Source organism: Heteronotia binoei, chromosome 7 (genome assembly GCF_032191835.1).
Source record: "Heteronotia binoei isolate CCM8104 ecotype False Entrance Well chromosome 7, APGP_CSIRO_Hbin_v1, whole genome shotgun sequence".
Lineage (NCBI taxonomy): Eukaryota > Metazoa > Chordata > Lepidosauria > Squamata > Gekkonidae > Heteronotia > Heteronotia binoei.
Window position 1 is genome coordinate 118,065,504 of NC_083229.1, and position 22,091 is coordinate 118,087,594.

The following is a 22,091-nucleotide window of genomic DNA, read 5'->3' on the forward strand; positions in this document are numbered from 1 at the left end:
AGTCTCTATATAGTTGACTGTGGGTGACATGATATAGGTTTACAGGATTATGCATGGGATGGAGAAGGTAGAGAAAGAAGTACTTTTCTCCCTTTCTCACAATACAAGAACTCGTGAGCATTCAATGAAATTGCTGAGCAGTCGGGTTAGAACGGATAGAAGGAGGTACTTCTTCAGCCAAAGGGTGATTAACATGTGGAATTCACTGCCACAGGAGGTGGTGGCGGCTTCAAGCATAGCCAGCTTCAAGAGGGGGTTAGATAAAAATATGGAGCAGAGGTCCATCAGTGGCTATTATATATATTTGGCCACTGTGCGATACAGAGTGTTGGACTGGATAGGCCATTGGCCTGATCCAACATGGCTTCTCTTATGTTCTTATGTCTCATTACAGAACAAAAAATACCATATATGCAAGTGGGAACTATTGCAACCAGCCGCATTTTGGCCCAGATAGGTCTTCTTCAGTGGTCAGCAATATTTGTACATACAGGCACATGATGAAATAATGTGATTGATGTAAGGCCAAAAAAGGTGTTTTCTATTAAAGATCAATTTGCACAAGGCATGAAAGCTTTTATGAGGCCTCCTAGAGTCTAGCCTTGTGCCATATTCACATGCGTACATGCTGAATGATGTTGCTGTTGTATGCCTTCCAATTTTGGTCCAGAAAATACAAGTGTAGACAAACCATCAGAGCCATTGTACCATAAATGCTGAAGAGTCTTTATTAGAAAACCTTTTTTTTGTCCTACATCAACTTGTACATTGTTTTATTATTGTGTCGTGTCTATGTGTACCAATATTGCTGACCACTGAAGAAGGCCTATCTGGGCTGAAATGCGTCAGGTCGCAATAGTTCCCACATGTGTGTATGTATAGTATTTTTATTCTGTAAGGCTACAGTTGGGCTCATAAATGTTTTTAACCACCTGATAAATACATGTGTTTTGATTACATTTTGATTACATTTAGTACAATTGTTTTTAGCAATTGGCCCTTTACTTGGTTTCGGAGAGCCAACTTAATATAGTAGTTAAGTGCGCAGACTCTTATCTGGGAGAATCGGGTTTGATTCCCCACTCTTCCACATGCAGCTGCTGGAGTGACTTTGGGTCACTCATAACTCTGTCAGAAGCTGTTCTATTTATTATTTATTTATTTATTACTTTACATTTATATCCCGCCCTCTCCGCAAGCGGACTCAGGGCGGCTTACAGTATCATAAAAACAATCAATTCCATAAAACATATAAAACCATAAAACATTTATCAAGTTAAAAACTAGTACGCTATCTGGAGAGAGCAGTTCTTGAAAGAGCACTCTCAGCCCCATCTACCTCACATGGTGTCTGTTCTGGGGAGGGAAGGGAAAGGAGATTATAAGCCACTCTGAGACTTCTTCGGGTAGTGAAGGGTGGGGTATAAATCCAATCTCTTCTTTTCTTCTAACTTATCTTTTTGGTACTTGATCCAGTTTTTTGGGATTAATTTTTAATTCCTTTCAAATAGTGACTACCCATAAAAGCAGTGGAAGCTTGATGGGACATCGGAGTTATGTAGCTTCTGATCCCAATCTTTCCCATCTGCCTTCACCACTTTCTTCAAGGCTTCTTTAATAACCCTATTATTTCTCTCTACCAATCCTGAGCACTCTGGCTGATATGTATTGTGAAATGTCTGCTTCATTTCTAGCTGATGTGATAATTCTTGCATCACATGACCAGCAAACTGCATTCCCATATCTGATGATAAACTCTTTGCAATTTGAATCTTGAAAATATGCAGTTAAACCATGGTTTGGTAGTGGTTCTTGCTGTATTATCCTGTTGGGCAGGGCCTCAGCCCATTTTGAAAAGCTGTCTACCGAAACTAAACAGTCGGTTCTTAGTTTTTGGCAGTGGGCCTATGGAGTCTTATCTAGACATCTGACCCATTCCATTTGATCTCTGGTGCCTCGTGGCTCCTTTATTAATCCTGGCATTTGTGCTCACCGTAGCACATCGCAGACAATTATAGCACCGCTGTTTCACATCCTGTTTTATAAGAGGCTACCATCCTACACTCTTGACTTGTTCTAGAATTCTTTCTCCACCAAAATGCCCCTGTTCATGGACAAATTGAATGCAGTTGCTTCCAGTGTTCCAGTGTTAGCGTGAGCTAGCTCACAGATTTTCAGCCTCCAGCTCACTCGTTTTTGTCTTAGCTCAGGAAGGATAATCCCAGAGCACAATAATTTATGCAGTAGCTCACAACTTTAATGCCAGTAGCTCACAAAGTAGAATTTTTGCTCACAAGACTCTGCAGCTTAGAGGGAACTTTGGTCACTTCTGACTATTTCAGGTACCACCCATAGTTTGGAATCTTTTCCTTCAGCCCATACTACCTCTCAAATTTTATGAACTGCGTATTTTCCACAGGGGTTATGTCTCTTTTCAAGCAATTTCTGAATTTCCATGTCATCCTTTTGTTTGGTTTCTTATTCGATCTCATGGCTACTGTTGTTGCCTTCTCTTTTTCCTCTGGGGTTTCAGCTGCTTTTGCTGACATTTTTTGCTAATAGGTCAGCCTCGACATTCCAGTGTGACTCCCTAGTTTTAATTTTCTTATGAGCTTTTACACGCATCACTTTATAACTACTTGTCATTTCCATGTGAGATCAGCAGTCCCAGCCTACAAATCTGAATGTATTACTGACTTGCTGTTTGATGTGCATATACCGTCAGATTTCTGGATTGGAAGCCAAACAGGGTTTGCCTAGTCCAATCAGCATCTGTAAATACTGCAGCATTTTCTTTTAAATTCAGCTGCAAACATTTCTTTCATAACTGAAACCTCTGCAGCTTGTCCTGAGTTGAAGGCTATCGTTAATCCTAATGATCCCGTAACCTGTTTTAGCTTTCCCTTTCTCTTTATAAGAAAGCCTGTCTGCAAACTAGATTTTATAGTTTTTCATCAGAGACTCCTCCGGTGTCAGTCCTGATGTCAATGCCCGATTTATGTGTACATATAGGCAATGGACATTCATGTTCCTCTCGCTAAATGATTTTTCCATGAGGAGCTGGTGATAACATTTTCCCTTTGTCTATCTGAATTCCTCTGATTGCTAAGGCTAGGGTCCACTGTGCTGTCCTAGGATTACCAACATGACCATCCTGAATTTTTCTGCTAACCACATACTGTAGTGGATAGTTTGAGCTATCACTTCACTTTCTCCCTCTACATTCTCCCTTACTGCAGACACCAGAAGAGTGCCAGGCATTCCCTTTCACGTGGAGTGAATTTTTGCTCAACTCTGCTGAGAGCTCTGGATGCGTAGGCTATCATTCTTTGTTTCCCATCCTCATTCTGAATTAAAGTGGCCCCTATAAAGCGGCTAGATCTGTTGGTGCCAGTTGGAGTACAAATGGCTCCCCCGTTTGAGCGTATGCCAAAGCTGGAGCCTGAGCCAGATCTCGCTTTAATTGTGCAATTGCATCTGACTGTTCTGGGACCCGTTCCCACTTGTGATTCTTCTTCAGAAGACCCCATAAAGGATGGCATGAAGGACTCCTTCCTCTTCCCTCCCTCAGAGGCAAAATTTTCACTTTGTTTTTCTGTTTCCCTCTGTGAAGAAAAAGAAGAAGAAGATGACTGCAGGTTTATACCCTGCCGTTCTCTCTGAATCAGAGACTCAGAGTAGCTTACAGTCTCCTATATCTTTTCCCTCCACAACAGACACCCTGTGAGGTTGGTGGGGCTGAGAGGGCTCTCCCAGAAGCTGCCCTTTCAAGGACAACTCCTGTGAGAGCTATGGCTAACCCAAGGCCATTCCAGCAGCTACAAGTGGAAGAGTGGGGAATCAAACCCGGTTCTCCCAGATAAGAGTCCGCACACTTAACCACTATACCAAACTGGCTCTCTGTGACTTGAACTGCCCACATAATGTGTCATCTTCTTTAGCTAAGAAGCCTGGTTGTCCCACCCGTTGACAGTTCAGTATTTTGGCTTTTTGGCATAGCCCAGGAACTTAAGGGAAAGATCAGGCGCTTTCTTTAACTGAAACCACTAATAATGGCACTTGAGATGTTTTTAAAATTCAAAAAGAACAAAATATTTGATGGGAAAGGTCAGATGAATTCAGGGGTTTTCTCAGTAAATCCCAGGAGAAAATTAACTCCCAAGAGAAAATTAACATCCCCAGGACTGTTTTCAAGAATCAGTTGGAGCTGGCAAATTTCCTATGGGTTCCACCCTTTGTGAATCGGGTTCTCCCTTCTTGACCTAGGCCAGGGGTGGCCAAACTGTGGCTCGGGAGCCACATGTGGCTCTTTCACACATATTATGTGGCTCTCGAAGCCCCCACCGTCCCCATTGGCCAGGTTGAAGAAGGTATTTTGTCTCTTTAAATCGCTTCGCCAAGCCAGCCAGTGGCTTGGAGAATGCATTTCAAGTTAAAGTTGCTTTCTTTTCACCTCTCCCTCCCCTCCTTCCCCAGCTGTTTGTCTTCCTTCCTGCCTTCCTTGCAGCTTATCAACTTGTATCTGTTGCTCACACACCCTGGACAATCTCTAAAGCAGTGGTGTCGAACTCATTCGTTATGAGGGCCAGATCTGATGTAAATGAGACCTTGTCGGGCTGGGCCATGTGTGTCATAAAATGTAATGTAACTTGTATTCTGTCAACTATATCAACTTGTATGTTGTCTTTTACTATCTCTTTTGCTTCTCGGAAGTCAATATTTGATTTTTCAAGGGGAGGGGATCTTCTCCATGAAACAATCCTAGTTTAAGTAAAATAACTGCACCTTTTTTCTCTCCTCATTTTTGTAGGGGGTCAGTTTTTCCTTCCTTTTCCCTCTTAAATTTTCTTTCTCCATTGCTTTGAACTGTAGCCCATTTAGGCTCGTTATAATCCCTAATTATTTGAGAATAGCCTTCAACCAATTATAATTATTCTTGGAAGTTTTCTTTGCAGCTATAAGATATCCGACATTTACTCAACCAGTCTGTTAAGCTATGTTATTTTTGTGTTTAAACTGTGCTTTTGAGAAGAATCTTTTGAATCTTACTATGCGAATAGCAGCCATCACCCCACCACCTTCCAGGGAGATGTACTAAAAAGAATGACTGGATTGTCCATTGGAAATAATAGGAGAGGCTTAAAGGCCCAATGGAAATAATGGGAGCCAGGAATGCCAATTGACTTTCATGGGCTCCATTGAAATACATTACAGCACAAGAAGAGTTAACAAAGAAATTGTGGAATGGATTTTTCATTAAGGTCCCTGGGCCCAAATAGACTACTGTGGGATTGGAATGACAGGCCCCAGAGCGGAATGACTCCCTGTGGGTAGCACATGCGCTCTGGGACTGGAATGACAGCTGCCAGAATGGAATGGCAGCTCCTGGAAGTAACAGAAATGCTCCGGGACAGGGGTGACAGCCCCCCAGAGTGGGATGACAGCCCCTGAAAGTAGCAGAAGTGTTCTGGGGCTGGAATTACAGGCTGCATCTCCTGCAGCAGTCCTTTTGTGTCTGTACCCACCACTCTGTGTCAGAATTACACAGGGGGCACAGGTTCAAAAATGTTGGGGACTCCTGAGCTTGAGTGTGGGATGGGATTTTTCACAGAGAGACTATGCAGGGGCTGCTGTGGGTCAGTAGTCAACAGACTGGGCAAAAGTGTGCAAGGAATTCTGGCAAAGTATGACATAATGGGGACATGGAGGTTAGGAAGGCAATAGAACTGTTCACTGAAACTAGAAGAGGGACAAGGGCAAGATTTATAACTGAGAACAGAGGAGGTGGCTCACCTCAACCTCATGAATTTGTAAGGAAACTGAGGAGCTGGCAGGCAAGATAATTATTGAGGTGGAGCAGATTTGACAATAGCTACACGTCTTACAGAAATATTAATTAAAATGTACAGTATTTTAATTCTGCTGTACAAGTTTGTGATTCCAGTTGCAAAGCACCGTCTGTACTCCAAGGACCTGTTATTCCACTCTAGGGGAATGTCATTCCCATAACACTTCTGCTGCTCCCAGGGGCTGTCATTCCACTCTGGGGCCTGTCAGTCCATTCCCAGAGTAGTCTTTGTGGGCTCAGAGACATTAATGGAAAATCCATTCTTCATTTTCTTTGCAACTCTTTTTGTGCTGTAATGTATTTCAGTGGAGCCCATGCAAGTCAATTGGCATTCCTGGAAATCACTGGCTGGGGCTTCCTTTCTGCTCCCCTGAGATTCCTGCCTGCATTGTTCCACAGTCATTGCCTTGGGGTTCCTTCCTTCCTCTACATCACCCACTTCACCCCACCACTTTCTGGGGTTTTGCCTGGAGTTTCCTTTCTGCTGTGCTCCCATGCACCCCACTTTCTCCTGAATACTTCCAACATAATTGCATTGGGGTTTCCTCCTCCTTCTGCCTCTCTAACACCCACCCCACCACCAGTTTCTGGTGTTCTTCTGCCTGACATTCCCGTTCTACACTTCTTCAATACACCCCACTTTTTCCTGGGTTTCCTCCTTCAATTGTTACACAGTTGTTGCATTAGAGTTACCTCCTTCCTCTGCATCTCTGTCACCCACCCTACCACCATCTGGGGTTCTGCTGCCTACACTGTTCCATAGTCACTGCCTGGGACTCCTTTTTACTCCCCTCCAACACCCCCCTTCCTCCTGGGGTTCCTTCCCAAATCGTGCCACAGTCATTTCTTTGGGGGGTCTTTCCTTCCTGTAGATCTCTATTAGTTACCCCACCTCTCCACTTTCTGAGCTTCTAGAGATAAGCCCATTGTTTGATTTTTTTTTCTAAATATGCACTGACCAATTTGACAAGCTAAGCTCAAAGAGCATTTGATAGATATAGCTCTCCGGTTCAGAGTTATAGTGCAAGCGTAGCCAGAATTTGAAGGTCATGAGCCATGCACTAGTAACCCTCCTCAGTCAATCCTCACACCACTCTTTGTAGCCCTTATAGCATAACGATTCTTTAAAGGACCAGACCAATCACAGAACCTGCTTGCAGTCACTCTGTGGTGGCAGCAACCACTGTGGTTTTGGCTGCAGCACCCACTGTCATTATTGGAATGTCTGGTTGTGGCTGCCGTGGACGGTATGATGAACACAAAGTTCTCATTGGAGGAAAAATGATGGGTTGCTACATATGAGCTAACTGAAGTCTCCTGCATTTGACTAGTCTGACCTCCAAGGTAGGCTTGGAATCACAGTTTAGTCATAATAATTAACTCTAGTTCTTCTCTTTTAAAGGTAACTGGTGGCTCCAGTGGCATTGGAAAAAGTATTGCCGTGGAATGCTTTAAGCAAGGTGCTTTCATAACACTACTTGCAAGAAACGAGGTAAATTTCTGCCATTCTTATTTAACAATTATTTATCGGGTATTTTCTCAGCTGGTTACCAAGTAGGCTGCTGATTCAGCTATCTGAAAATGGCTGCCCTGAAAAATTCCTCTGGATAGCTGGGGTTTAAAAGGATTGCCTTTCCTTTTAAACGCCTTCCCGCTGTTTTGGAGTTCACTTGGTGCAGCTTTTTGCAAGCCAGTCTGCACGTGGGCTCCAAGCAGTGAGTTCTCCATTATATCCTGTGCGTGTAATGGTCTCCTTAAGCTATAATTATAATCAATGGTCCCCACAGGCTATAATGGAGTATTGAGCTAGGGTATCTGGGGGGGAATGTTTAGCCAGGGATTCTGGAGGGTTTGTTCATTTGTTTTGCCGTCTTCTGAGCTCGGAGCAGATGTCACTGGAGTGTTGGGGAGGGGGAGGTATTTGTGAATTTCCTACATAATACCCAAACCAGGGAAAGATCCCTCTGATGTGAGATGATATCACCTTATTATTCTCATCAATTATAATTATAAGATTATAACTTCTTTCCTAGCATCTAGACACAGAGGGGTTATTAGTAAATTTGTATCTCTGAAAGGGACAGGCTTCATTCCAGAATGATCTGCACCCACAAATATAAGAAAAGTTTTAAACCTAAGAGAATAATGTCCAGTGCAGTAAGTGTAGAGTGTCATTTCTCTTCTTGGATGCAGAAAAGGTATTCAGTAGAGTTGACAATCCCTGTTAATGTATCTTGAATAGAGATGGGCGGGAACCAAAATGTCAACCACAATCCATGATGGTGGGGGGATGGGGGGTGTTGTGGATTGTTTGCCTAATCCATGCAATCACGTTTTTCAACAGAACACTCACACACTATGAATTTTTCCAAGTAATCCATTTGGTCCATGGGAGCAGTCTGTGGGCCAGACAACCTGGAGCTGAGGCACTGTCAGGCAACCGGAGAAGGGCGGGGGCGGGGGGGCATTTGACAGACTCCTTCCCCTTTTGCACATTGGACCATAAGATCTCCCCCCATCTCCAATCCCACACTGTGTGCCACTTGGATGGCAGGTAGAGGGGCATCCCAGGGAGGTCTGCTGCGACTTTCATGGCTCTAGCATTTGGTGAGGCTGTTTGACAAACTCCTTCCCCTTTTTGTACATTGAATCCTAGGATCTTTTCCCCCTCCTCCAATGCCAGTTTGCATGCCACTAGGATGCCAGGTAGAGGGGCATCCCAGGGAGGTCTGCGACTTCCATGCCTCCAGGTTCTGGGGGGCAGTGTTCGATAGACCTTCCCTTTTGCACATTGGACACTAGGATCTTCCCCCTGCCCCAAGCCAGTCTGCATGCAACTTAGAGGGTAGGTAGAGGAGAGTCAGCTGGAGACTCGCAAGTTTGGCATCTTTAGCCCTTCGGGGGGGGGGCATTCTGTCATGTACAAAAGTCACAGATCTGTGGACCCCAGACAGGTCCATTTAATGGCCAAAACCCATGAATGTTGTTATATATGTATATTTTAATTGAAATTTTGAGAAAGGGGAGGGATAAAGGAATACAGAAGTGGGAAGGGAAAAGGGGTAAAAGTTAAATAGAGTCAACATCATTTTTCCTGCATCATTAGATTACATAATATTATCCATACATTCATCATACATTAATCAATCATACATTAATCACCATAATCCATACATTTATACATTAATCATTAGATTACATAATCTTAGTCTTAACAAGTCTATAGCCTATAGGCGGGATATAAATAAAAGCTTATTATTATTATAGGTTATGCTAAATAATTTGCTGCTATAAATTCAACCGTATCAAAATGAGGAATAGATTGGAAAGTGCAACAAGTGATATACAAAATCAAGTTCATGCATTAAGCCATTCGTAAAAAGGTTTCCAAAGATTTTGTCCATCTTTCAGTAGTGCAAGTATATCCATTTCTGCTGTCTTTAATATTTTGTCAATCAGATCTTGTTTCTTTGGAGCTTCGTGGTGTTTCCAGCGTTGTGCTATCAAAAGTCTTGCTGCAGTTATGATATGTATCATCAAATGTTTGCTCTGCCTTGGGAGGTCCGTTGGTAATATATTCAATAAAAATAGTTCTGGTTTAAAGTGGACATGTGTTTTCAGTATCTTTTGTCGCATTTCATGCACCATAATCCTTTTTTTTTCATAACTCCTCAAGTCTACCACATATGGAAAGACATACCCACTTGAGAAATACATTTCCAACACTTATTAGAGACAGCAGTATACATTTTAGACAGTTTACCATCTATAAAACATTATAAATATTTACTTTAGAAGTAACAGCTCTAGTAAGTTTTATATGTGATTTCCATAACGTTTCCCAAACCCGCATTTCAATATTGTAAACCAAATTTCGAGCCCATTTTATCATACAATCTCTCACTTCCTCATGAATGTTCATGGTCTGGGAAACCCATGCATGGTGGACCCATATGAACCTCAGGGTTTTTGGTCTGTGCCCATCCCTAGTCGTTTAAAAGGAGATCAAGCGGCAGTTTATAACCTCCCTGGGAGTTAAGCTTGGTACAAACTATGTAGAGCTTTATTGAAACAACTTTAAAGAGGCTTTCATTGAAGTGAAAAATAACTTTAACCTGTGAAAATCATAAATTTTTATTACTCAGCTGTACAAGTGCTGTGAGTGTGACAAAGTGATAGAAAAACGAATTACTTATTATGCAATGTGCCTGTTATGATTCTAACAGCATTCTGAAAGATTGGCAGAATGAAATAACTTTATTTGGGATTGTAGGAAAGTGCAAGAATTAAACTACGATGACTCAACTAAAAATAAACAAGGTTTAGTTGTTCTGAATATGAAGATCTTTACCGTGGTCTCTGTGCAGTCCCACACTTGGGGCACTGTGCCACACAGAAGCCAACCTTGGAGTTTAAAAAAACTCCACATCGTATATTTTGGTGCACTTTTCTCTCCCCTGGGGAGCAGGCAGGCAGTGCACATGCCTGAAGCTGAGGGAAGGCGCCACCCGCTCAGTTTTTCCACCATGTTGTTAGGATTCCTTGTTGAACTTCCCTCCGCAAAGCTCCTTTCACTTTCGTTTTCCATCATTCCACCTTGCATTCTTGTTAGAATTTCAATGTTGTCTTTCAAAGGGGAGGGGGGAGTAAGCTTTTTGATTTTTAAAAATTATTTTTCCTTTACATCCCAACAACAACAAATTTTATTTGTATCCCTCCCTCCCCGCCGGAGCAGGCTCAGGGCGGCTAACAACATAGTTCATACATTAATTATACAAAATTAGATAAAACTACATTTCAGCAGTTTAGTTAAAATCCTGATTAAGTTTTTAAAATTAATTAATAAGAGTGCTAGTGCTGTGTTTGCTTTTATGATGGCGGTTTTCTTAACAATTTCCTTCTTCTTCAGCGAAAGCCGATCGGAAGCCGATCCCCCCCCCCTCATCCCTTTTCCCAACCTAGCATATGGATGGCTCCATCTTTTTTAAATGCTGCACTTGGTTGCTGAGCTAAAATCATGTCAACGAAGAACTAGCTGCATAAAGTTCTGTTTTAAATTGACATGATCCAATGCCCTCAATCTCAAGAGAGTTCTTGGTGAGACTAGCTAATGGTTCTAAAGCAAAAGCAAAAAAGTAAAACTAGTAATGGGCATTTTGGGAGAAAGCATACCCAGTGTATTTAATCTTGCTTCAGAATGTGCATATGCAATTCCTGCCCATTGAGTGAAGTAAATGCTAAAATCAAATGTTTTTATGCATTCTATCAAAAATGTAGTCTCAAGCCCATCAAATGACTTTGAAACATCACGGAATATAAAAGCTGCTTTTGTTTTATGTTTTTTAACATGATCAGTTAAATCAAGCACTTCTTGGACGTTACTAGAGACGAACCCTGATTGCTCAAGGTGTATATATGTATGTATCTTGTTGCCTGCAATATAATCTATGCAGGGCTGGAATTCTAGCAGGAGCTCCTTTGCATATTAGGCCACACACCCCTGATGTAGTTAATCCGCCAAGAGCTTACAAGACTCTTTTTTTGTAAGCTCTTGGAGGATTGGCTACATCAGGGGTGTGTGGCCTAATATGCAAAGGAGCTCCTGTTAGAATTCCACCCCTGAATCTATGTATGTATCTTGCTGCCTTTCTGTAATGTCTTCCTCCAGCTTCAGTGTATCATTTCTCATTATTTTTGGTCCTGTCTTTTCTACTGAGCCTTTTCCTCAGAAAGCTGAGGGTAGGTATTGAGAAATGATGTCTTCCTGCAACATGACTCTTCTTTCCACTGGAGGATGGTTAGATCCAACCCAGTATTTGTAAAAGTATATTAATGGAGCCATAATGGTGTAGTGGTTAAAGTGCTGAATAAGAATCTGGGAAGCTCAGGTTCGAATCCATACTCTGCCATAAAAACTTGTTGGGTGACCCTGGGTCGCCCACCTCATAGGGTTGTTGTGAGGGTAAAACAAGAGAGAATGATGTAAGTTGTTTTAGAGCCCTGTTGGGAAGAAAAAGGAACACATTACTCTTTTCATATACCCCCTTTGCGCTCCAGTGGTCATCATTTACTGGTTTTCCCTGGCCCAAAAAAGGTCCACTTAGCCTTGACCAGGGCCAAGCCTTTTCTGTCCTGGCCCCCGTTTGGAGGAACAAGCTCCCAAGAGAGATCAGGGCCCTGCGTAGCCTGATGCAATTCTGCAGGGCCTGTAAAATGAAGCTGTTCTGCCAAACTTTTGGCTGATTGTGTAAAAAAACCCCTGGAAAATTAACAAATAAATATTAAAGGTAAATGGATTAATATAAATGGATTATTCAAAAATACATTTAACAAAATACATATCACTTCACAATATACAAGTCATAAGTTCAAAATTCCAACGTGCGAAGAATAAAGTTCCAAGCTGTTTCCCATTCACCATGTCAAATTCCAACTTAAAGCACTTGTAGATCCTTTTCCCTCCTCCGCGGGTAAAAGCTCTATGCCGGGGGTGGCCAAGGGTAACTCTCCAGATGTTTTTTTTGCCTACAACTCCCATCAGCCCCAGCCAGCATGGCCAATGGCTGGGGCTGATGGGAGTTGTAGGCAAAAACATCTGGAGAGCTACCCTTGGCCACCCCTGCTTTATGCTGCTTTATGCGGAGGCGGGCGAATGATCTACAAGCGCTTTAAGTCGGAAATTGACACATTCTTCGCACATTGGAATTTTGAACGTATGACTTGTATATTGTGAAGTGATATGTATTTTGCGAAATATTTTTGAATAATCAATTTATATTTATAAATTCATCTTTAATATTTATTCGTTAATTTTCCACAGGTTTTTTTTGTTTTTGTTTTTATACAAGCTTTTGGCTGAGGCATGGATGAAATTTCACATTGCCTCCCTGCTTCAGATGTCCTTAGCTGTTGGTCCATAGGATTACTGACGTCTGTGTCCTGGCCCAGTTATGGGTTTTTTCCCCCTCTGTCGCCAACCTGGTATTGTAATTAATTTTATCTGATGTTTTAACTTGAAATGTCTTGTCTGTTAAGTTTTATATGTTGTTACCCTCCCTGAGCCCATTCTTGGGGAGGGTGGGTTATAAATAAAACATTTCTCAAGTGCAATACTAAGTGCTGAATTATATTTTTAAATACTTCTCTGTGGATCTGCAACGAAGGCATGACTTGCTATATTACTTCAAAAGGAGTTTAATTGTGGTGGTAAATTACTTTGTTAGAATGTCCCAACTGTGCGTCTTTCATTTCAGGCTAGGCTGCTGGAGGCAAAGAAAGAAATTGAAAAATGCGCAGTTAACGATAAGCAGGTAAGCTTACCATCTGGAACTGTAATAGTTGATCTGCCCTAGGTGTGAGGTAGTATGTGCAGATAAGAGAAAATATTCTGTTGCCTTATAACAACACGGAGGCCAGTTGCTAAATGGGCCAGTGCATGGGGGTTGGACTAGATGACCCTGGAGGTCCCTTCCAACTCTGTGATTCCATTCTATGTTTCTATAAACTTAATTCAGAGATACCTTAAGAAAGTTATACAGTATTGTAAATCGTGCTAGGCTTCAGTTATGCATAACTGTCGCATAGGTGGCCCACAGGTGGTCAGCAACATGATGAAAGATTTCACCGCAGCAGAGCTCTCTTATCTGACCAGGAAGTCACAATCTAAAGTAGAGAAATGGTTCTTTTTTAAAAAAATATTCTGAATATTTATTTATTTTATAGTCCATCTTTCTCATTGGGACCAAAAGAAGATTACAAGTATGATGATGGTATGCAGGGGTGGAATTCTAGCAAGAGCACCTTTGTATTAGGCCACAGCCCCCTGATGTAGCCAATCCTCCAAGCGCTTACAAAAAAAGAGCCTTGTAAGCTCTTGGAGGATGGGCTACATCAGGGGGTGCGGCCTAATACGCAAAGGAGCTCCTGCTAGAATTCCACCCCTGGTGGTATGTAGTACGATATTTGAGTCTTAACAGCAAGGATTCCTAGTAAGACAAAGTAGTGCAGTTGAGCACAGGCTTTATGGCTGCAGAAATGACTCCCAGTAATTTAAAAGAGAAATGGTCAACCAGGTTGCTTGTAATAGTTCAGTGCTGTTATAGTTAGCAGAAGTTAAATATAAATTGGACCTGTTTTCCTATACACTTAGTCTGCCTACTCAACTCTAAGCTGTGGAGTCTTGCGAGCAAAAATTCTGCTTCATGAGCTACTGGTGTTAAAATTGTGAGCTGCTGCATAAATTACTTTGCTCTGGGGCCACCCTTCCTGAGCTGAGACAAAAATGTGTGAGTTGGAGGCTAAAAAACCGTGAGCTAGCTCACACTAACTCAGCTTAAAGGGAACACCATCTATTTGTACCCTGTTTTTTCTTTATGGAACTTTGAGAAACTTGCAAAAGCTTCCTGTGGTCTCCTTAATATCAGATCCAAATCCACGTAGCTTCAGCAATACTGCACTATTACTAATTTTTCTGTTCTTCTCTTCCCCTGGCTCTTTTGCCTAGGTTGTACACTGCATCTCTGTAGATGTTTCCAAAGACTGTGCAAATGTGGAACGGGTCCTGAAGCAAGTAAGGAAACTTGGGACCTTTATTATGTTTTGTTTGTTTTTGCATGAGCGACATTGTTGCCGAAGTGTATCTGCCTTGGATTTATTAGATTACCCTTTCTAGGCTCAAGAGAAGTTGGGTCCAGTCGATATGCTTGTAAATTGTGCTGGAACATCAGTTACTGGAAAATTTGAAGATCTCGATATCAAGAATTTTGAGGTAAGTGGGAATGTTCCCGATCAACCTCTTCTTCTCCAAACTGAACATTCCCAAGTCCCCCAGTCTTTCCTCACAGGGCTTGGTCTCCAGACCCCCGATCAGCCTCATTGGCCTCCTCTGTACCCACCCTCGTTCTGCCCACATTCTTCTTGGAAGTGGGGCCTTCAGAACTGCACACAATACTCCAGGTGTGGCCTGACTGTGGCATCTTGCAATTTGAGTATTATACTTCTGTTGCTTCACCCCAAGATTGTGTTAGCCTTTTTTGTCACTGCATCCCACTGGCTGCTCATATTTAACTTACAGCACACCTGTACCCCAAGATCTTGTTCACGCACGCTGCCACCCAGAAGTGTAGCCCTCTCCATCCAGTATGCACGTTCCTCATTTTTGTTACCCAGATGTAGAACTCGGCACTTACCCTCGTTAAATTGCATCTTGTTCACTTCCATCCACTTTCCCAGCGTGTTCCGATCTTGTTGAATTCTGTATTTTCTGGTGTGTTCCCTGCTCCTTCCAATTTGGTGTCGTCTCTGAATGTAATGAGCAGATCACCGATAAAAATATTGGAAAGTACCAGGCCCACAACCAAGCTCTGTGGCGCTCCAACCTTGCAGCAAATCCCATTTTAAAGCCATTTAAAAATGTTGTGAGGGCCCAATCCTAATAGCAAGTGCTGAAATAACCAGGGGGGAAAAGAGCTATTTCAGCACTTGATAAGATTATGGAGATGGGATGGGGAGAAAGAATACCTCAGCCTGCTGAGCTGTAGGCCTAGTTACCCCCATATGGGCACCATCGTGTCTGTTTTGGCTCTCAGCGAGGGTCCGAGGATTGCCCACAGGGGGAAATGTTAGAAGCCCTGGAAAGCAAGGCCATTAAACAAACATTTTTGTCCTGATGGAAGGGGAGAGAAACTTGTCCAGCATTCAGCTCTTTGCAATTTCTTTCTTCTGTTCTCCCCACACACACGGATAGTTGAGAAATGCATTGCCCTGACAAGAGAGAAGCAGTGTTCCCTCTAAGCTGAGTTAGCATGACCCAGCTCATGGATTTTTAGCTTCCAGCTCACACATTTTTTGTCTTAGCTCAGGGAAAATGGCCCCAGAGCGTACTAATTTATGCAGTAGCTCACAACTTTAATGCCAGTAGCTCACAAAGCAGATTTTTTTCCTCACAAGACGGCAGCTTCGAGGGAACATTGGAGAGAAGGCAGCACAATTTGCTGGAAACCCTGACAGCTTAAGCAAACGTTGCCACTTGCTTTTTCATGTGCTTCGCCCAAGTCAGTGATAAGCACAGAAGGCACCTACTGCAAACAGTCGTTTTAAACCCAATATATACTTTTCATGTTCTTATTGCAGGACTCCTGAGGAATTTTTAAAAGCAGAAAAGTAGTTCATAAATACAATAATAATAATAATAAAAGGAGAAATTGGATCATTTTCTGTCCTCTGTTCCCCTGTCCTGTAGTTCAGGGATAGCGGTGCAGTGTGAGAAATCATTCGAAACATATTGTAGCGTTTTGATTGGAAACGTCCCTTATTAGCTTCTGACCCCTCTCTTTCTCCTGCCTCTCCCTCTTGAGGTTCTCATGGCAGGGGAGAAGGTAGCTGAACCTTCCTTCAAATCACCATGGTCCTTGACTGGTGTGTCTAATTAACACGGATCCCACAAAGTGGTGACATCTTTTACTCAACAGCATTCCACTGCTTGTATTAACAGTTACAGCCAAGGGGGATGTGCTCCAACATGTTCACGGAAGAAGCTTGCATTATAGCACTTGCCAGTTGTCTAGGCATTGCATCGGCAGTTCGTCTGTTTTTATGTGCAAGCAGGACTTTTTGCACTCCATTAGGCTTAATGGTGAAGTGGATTAAAATTGCAGAAGCTGGGCTAGTCAAAATGTATAGGTTGCACCCATCTAAACTGATGATTGCACGAACTGCGCATGGATTATTGGATGTCATCATCACTTGCTACTCTGAAATCTGTTGACTCTGTCTCAGACATGTGTCTGTTCCTTCAGGGACTGATGTCTGTTAACTACCTGGGAAGTGTTTACCCAGCTCGTGCGGTGATTAACACCATGAAGGAGCGAAGAATGGGAAGGATTGTGTTTGTGTCATCCCAGGCTGGGCAAGTCGGGCTGTTTGGTTACACGGCATATTCTGCAACAAAGTTTGCGCTTCGAGGATTAGCGGAAGCTTTGCAAATGGAGGTACGATTACCTGTTAATCTGCTTGTGTTGTGTCTTTGGGGCGGGGGAAGAGATTTGGTGTGCCTTTAGTTCAGAAGTTTCTCTCACAGCGGGGGCCCCACTGTAACAAAAAGCCAGCTGTTTTAGAACTGGGTTGGAAGCAGAGGCACCGCCTGCAATATAGGTTAGGAACTTTGTACAAAAGGCAGAATTGTCAGCTTTCAACTTCTCTGCTGCCAGGAAGTAAAAGGAAGTACTTCTTCACCCAAAGGGTAATTAACACGTGGAATTCACTGCCACAGGAGGTGGGGCGGCTGCAAGCATAGACATATGGAGCAGAGGTCCATCAATGGCTATTAGCCACAGGGTATTGTTGGAACTCTCTGGGGCAGTGATACTCTGTATTCTTGGTGCTTGCGGGGGGGGGGGGGCACAGTGGGAGGGCTTCTAGCCCCACTGGTGGACCTCCTGAAGGCACTTGGATTTTTTGACCACTGTGTGGACTGGATGAGCCATTGGCCTGATCCTACATGGCTTCTCTTATGTTCTTACCGAGAATACCTTTAAATGACACACACGCAAGTGATTCAGTGCTCTTGAGGGAAGGTAATACTGAACTGATAGATAAAATAGTCTTATACATCCATGTTGGGCTGCCCTTTTCTCATCCTTATGGCTGGGAAACCTTTGAATTTGCCACTGTTCTTGTAGTTTGCTCCCTTATGTTTAATCAGATGTAACGACCATTCTTTCCAACGCACTGACGTTCAGTTTTCTGCTTCACACTGTTTGAATGTCAGCAGCTGAGCTATCAGTTACTACTGATTTTGACCTTTTTCAAATTAGCAGCTCCGGGTAATGTGGCAGTAGTTCTCCTTAGCTGTAATGTATGTTAGTGATGCAGCTGCGGCTGAAACAGTTTCCATTCTTTGTGTAGTTCCACATGTGCGGTGCCCAAATAGCTTCAAAAAAATTCTAGAGCTGAGAGGTGACACTCGAATCCCAAGGAGAGGTACTCTCTGCACATGCTCTAAGATCTTTGCACATTAGATATAAACAAAGTAACAAAAATGTGGATTTGTGTATAGTTAAATGCATACTCTGGAGTATTGTACCTTTTAAACTGTGTTATGTTAATATCCATCTTGACAGCTAGATAGCTAATATACACATTTTTTTCATGTTATACCTTCATATTAGGTGTCCGTGAACCAATTTTATTATTTTTTTTTGTTAAACTAGGTAAAGCCCTATAATGTCTATATAACAGTTGCCTATCCTCCAGATACAGACACACCTGGCTTCACAGAAGAAAGTAAGACGAAGGTAACACGTTAATTCCTTTCAAACATTCTGTACTTACTAGAGGGGGACCCACAAGCACATCTTTGGCTATCTGGCTGCTGTACCGACTGCCTAAGGTCTGGTGGGCACGCCAAATCCTCCTGTGTAGGCAGCAAGCGATTCATGGCTGCCTGCAGAGCCAAATGGACCCTGATTGGCTTCAGGAAGCTCTGCAGGATCTGGTGCCCCATTGGCAGGTCATTAGATGTGATGGTGAAGGACTAGTATTCCTGACTCTCTGAAACCATTGGCATTGGCCCCTGTGCCCTCTGAGCTGGACCCGTTTGCGCTGGGTGTGATCTGCAAGGACTTGTGAGGCACCTCACTTAGTCGTGCATTGCTTCTTCTAGTAACTCCCACATCCTCACCTTTCCCTGCTTTCCTCTCTCCTTCACACCCACCAATTTACCTTTACCTGCCCACATCCTTATTTATTTGCTTCTTTCATATCCTTCCTTTCTTCACAAGGGGCCCCCCTCAAACTCCAATCCCCTTTCAGTGTCTCTCCCTTCTCTTCCCCCCATCCCTTCTCAGTCTGCCTCTCTCTCTCACCGCTCTTTGCCCTGCACTGACTGCAGGGTAGTGGTGCAGTGGCTAAGTGCACAAACTCTTATCTGGGAGAACCGGATTTGATTCCCCACTCCTCCACCTGCAGCTGCTGGAATGGCCTTGGGTCAGCCATAGCTTTCATAAGAGTTGTCCTTGAAATGTTAGCTGCTGTGAGAGCTCTCTCAGCCCCACCCACCTCACAGGGTGTCTGTTGTGGGGGAGGAAGATAAAGGAGATTGTGACCGCTCTGAGTATAGGGTGGGATATAAATCCAATATCTTCTTCTTGAAGTACTCTGTGCCTGTTCATTAATTGGTTGTGGTTTTTTGGGGGGGGGGTTAAACTACTCCCCCCAAATGTATTTTTAAAATGTTGTTTTTTTCTGTAACCCTGAGGTGGTTCCCCCAAGTTCAGGGGGAAAATCCCCTTTTTGTCATTTTGGCACATTTTTCTCCTGACTTATCGGATCAGATCAAGGGGCAACATAAAACCGTGAGGTGTACAGTATCTTCCCTCTAATGTCAGAATAAAGTCACCAAAAACTTCCATAGCTGTTTTATGGATGAGTAAAAATTTGAGCCTGAATTTCCCAGCTGTTATGGGAGAGGCTTTCAGAATATCTCAGTTGGGGTGCAGGGCATGTTTAAAGCAGAATTACAGGCTCCTTAATTTTAAAGCCGTGTTTCGAACTGGTATGCGGTCCTACTTCATAGTTTGTGTGTCTGCGTTGTGCAGTCTTTCTTCAGTTAATCTCTTACTGCAGGGGTGTTGAACTGATTTGTTATGAGGGCTGGATTTCACATAAATGAGACCTTGTTGGGCCGGGCCATGTTGCGTTGGGCTGAGCCATGCCGGGCTGGGCCATGTGTGTTCCTGTTTAAGATCAGGTAGCAGAGATATAAATTTTATAAAGAACACAGACAAACACAAATATTTTTTTTAAAAAACTTAAAACATGCTTAAAACGTTAGCACTCATTGGTTTTAAAGATGCTTTCTTTGTATTTCTCCCATAGCATCCAGGGAACTGGGCAAAGGAAGCACTGACTCTTTCCTTTTTTCCCCAGGGGACTGGGTGGGGGGAGCCTCAGCCAATAAAGGAAGAGAGGCTTGGCTCAGTGCTCTGCAGTGCAATTGAGAGAGCCTGGCAAAGCAAGCTCTCCCTCCCCACCTTCCTCCCCGAGGAGGAGCCTCAGCCAATGGAGAAATTAGAGGTTTTGCTTTGTAGCTCCTGTGCAATTGAGCAAGCCTTGCAAAGCAAGCTGTGATGCAGAAGGAAGCAAGAGAGAGGGAGAAGGAAGCAGATGACAGCCAGTTGCTCGGGGGCCTGATAGGAGCCCTCTGGGGGCCTGATTCAGCTCCCGAACTGTATGTTTGACACCCCTGTATTACCTTGAGCATTCTTAAAGTTTATTCTGTTCCACATTTCACTGCTCTGAGTAGGGAAAACTGAAACACCAATAAAATCTTCTTACAGAATCTTCAGACTGCTGTTAACACATTCGTCTTGTTCATTTCTTTGATCTAAATGTGCAATTTGCTTAACTTTGATTAGGGGTAGCCTGTATATTTTTCTTGAGCCATCTCCCATTCATCCCTTTCTTTCTTGTATTACCCTTCATACCTGAAGTGATTTCACTAACGGCCTTCTTCCGCATTAGCATTTTGGCATCTGGTGTCTCAAACTGTAAAAAGGTAAAGGTAGTCCCCTGTGCAAGCACCAGTCGTTTCTGACTCTGGGGTGTGACGTCGCATCACGACGTTTTCACGGCAGACTTTTTACGAGGTGGTTTGCCATTGCCTTCCCCAGTCATCTACGCTTTCCCCCCAGCAAGCTAGGTACTCATTTGACTGACCTCGGAAGGATGAAAGGCTGAGTCAACCTTGAGCCGGCTACCTGAACCCAGCTTCCGCCGGGCTCAAACTCAAAAAGCAGCTTCTCATAATGTCAGGTTTTATTTTGCCCACTGCATACCAAAGCAAAACAGGCCTTGCAGAATTTACCCACCTGGCCCTGGTCACGGTTGCAAGACCTCAGTGAGAAGTTCACCCTTTCCGTTTTATTCTGCCCCTTCCCACTCGTATCACATACAGGATTCCTTTTCATAGCCACCAGCTATGAATTAAAGAGACATTTGTCTAGTAACCTGCAACCCAGATCCTCTGTGTGTGTGTGTTCTATGAGATCCTTTTGTTCCCATTAAGGATTTCCCCTGCCTACACTGTGGATGTAGGGAGAGCTTTGGAAATCTTGCTTATTACAGCAATTCCTTCCCCTGGCAGGCATCTCCCTGTCCTCCCATTGTGTCTTTGTAATTGTGTTCCAAGCCACAGTTTTGTTTAATACAGAGACCAATCCCATAACACTAATTTCAACAAGGTCATTTTAACTTACGTAGGCAGTCATTGGTTACGCAAAGGGAAGGCATCTTAGTTGAGTAGCGATTGCCTAATAACATCTAATGAAAGAAAAATAGAATGGGTTGGAACCAGTCTACAATTTCCAAATACAGAAGCACATAATCTCTGCCTTGCTCTTCTCGTAGCAGCCCGACATGTCCCTGAAGTACTCCTGAGGGACTGGAGCAGCATGAAGGAGGGGTTGGGGGCACCATGGAAGCAGTGAATCAGCAAAGACTTTACACATGCATGCGTCTACATGCACGCAAGGATAATAAAAAGTAGAGACATCACACTGCCAACAAAAGTCCGTATAGTCAAAGCGATGGTATTCCCAATAGTCATGTATGGCTGTGAGAGCTGGACCATAAGGAAGGCCGAGTGCAGAAGAATAGATGCTTTTGAGCTGTGGTGCTGGAGAAGACTCTTGAGAGTCCCTTGGACTGCAAGAAGATCAAATCAGTCAGTCCTAAGGGAAATCAACCCAGACTGTTCCCTGGAAGGTCAGATGCTAAAGCTGAAGCTCAAATACTTTGGCCACCCAATGAGAAGGGAGCACTCACTGGAGAAGACCCTGATGCTGGGAAAGACAGAAGGCAAAGGAAGAAGGGGACGGCAAAAGATGAGATGGCTGGACAGCGTTACTGATGTAACTAACACAAATTTGAGCAAACTTCGGAGGACGGTAGAAGACAGGAAGGCCTGGTGTGACTTTGTCCATGGGGTCGCAAAGAGTCTGACTTGACTGTGCGACTGAACAACAACAAAACATGCACTCACACCTTTCAGATCTCTGTTGGGATCCGACCCAATGTATGATACAAGTATCTTCATGCATTGGTTCTAAAAATTATCCCTTATGATTGGAAACTTCAAGTTAGGGAGAATAATCTTCGTTTTAGGCTTTTTTCATATTTGGCTCATGTCCCTTTATCTTTTCCCCTCTATCTTGTGAGCCTCTGTCCAAAATCTCCCTTTCTGTTT

General features: G+C 43.3%; 1 protein-coding gene across 1 annotated transcript in view; it reads left to right on the forward strand.

The window, feature by feature from the left end:
• The window catches only part of KDSR (3-ketodihydrosphingosine reductase), a 66,356-nt gene that overhangs the window by 23,348 nt on the left and 20,917 nt on the right, over window positions 1–22,091 (forward strand). Inside the window, exons 2-7 of the mRNA XM_060243010.1 lie at window positions 7,251–7,340; window positions 13,102–13,158; window positions 14,352–14,417; window positions 14,520–14,615; window positions 16,645–16,836; window positions 18,058–18,141. Of these exons, the coding sequence (XP_060098993.1) occupies window positions 7,251–7,340; window positions 13,102–13,158; window positions 14,352–14,417; window positions 14,520–14,615; window positions 16,645–16,836; window positions 18,058–18,141 (585 nt within the window). The remainder of the gene's footprint in view (window positions 1–7,250; window positions 7,341–13,101; window positions 13,159–14,351; window positions 14,418–14,519; window positions 14,616–16,644; window positions 16,837–18,057; window positions 18,142–22,091) is intronic.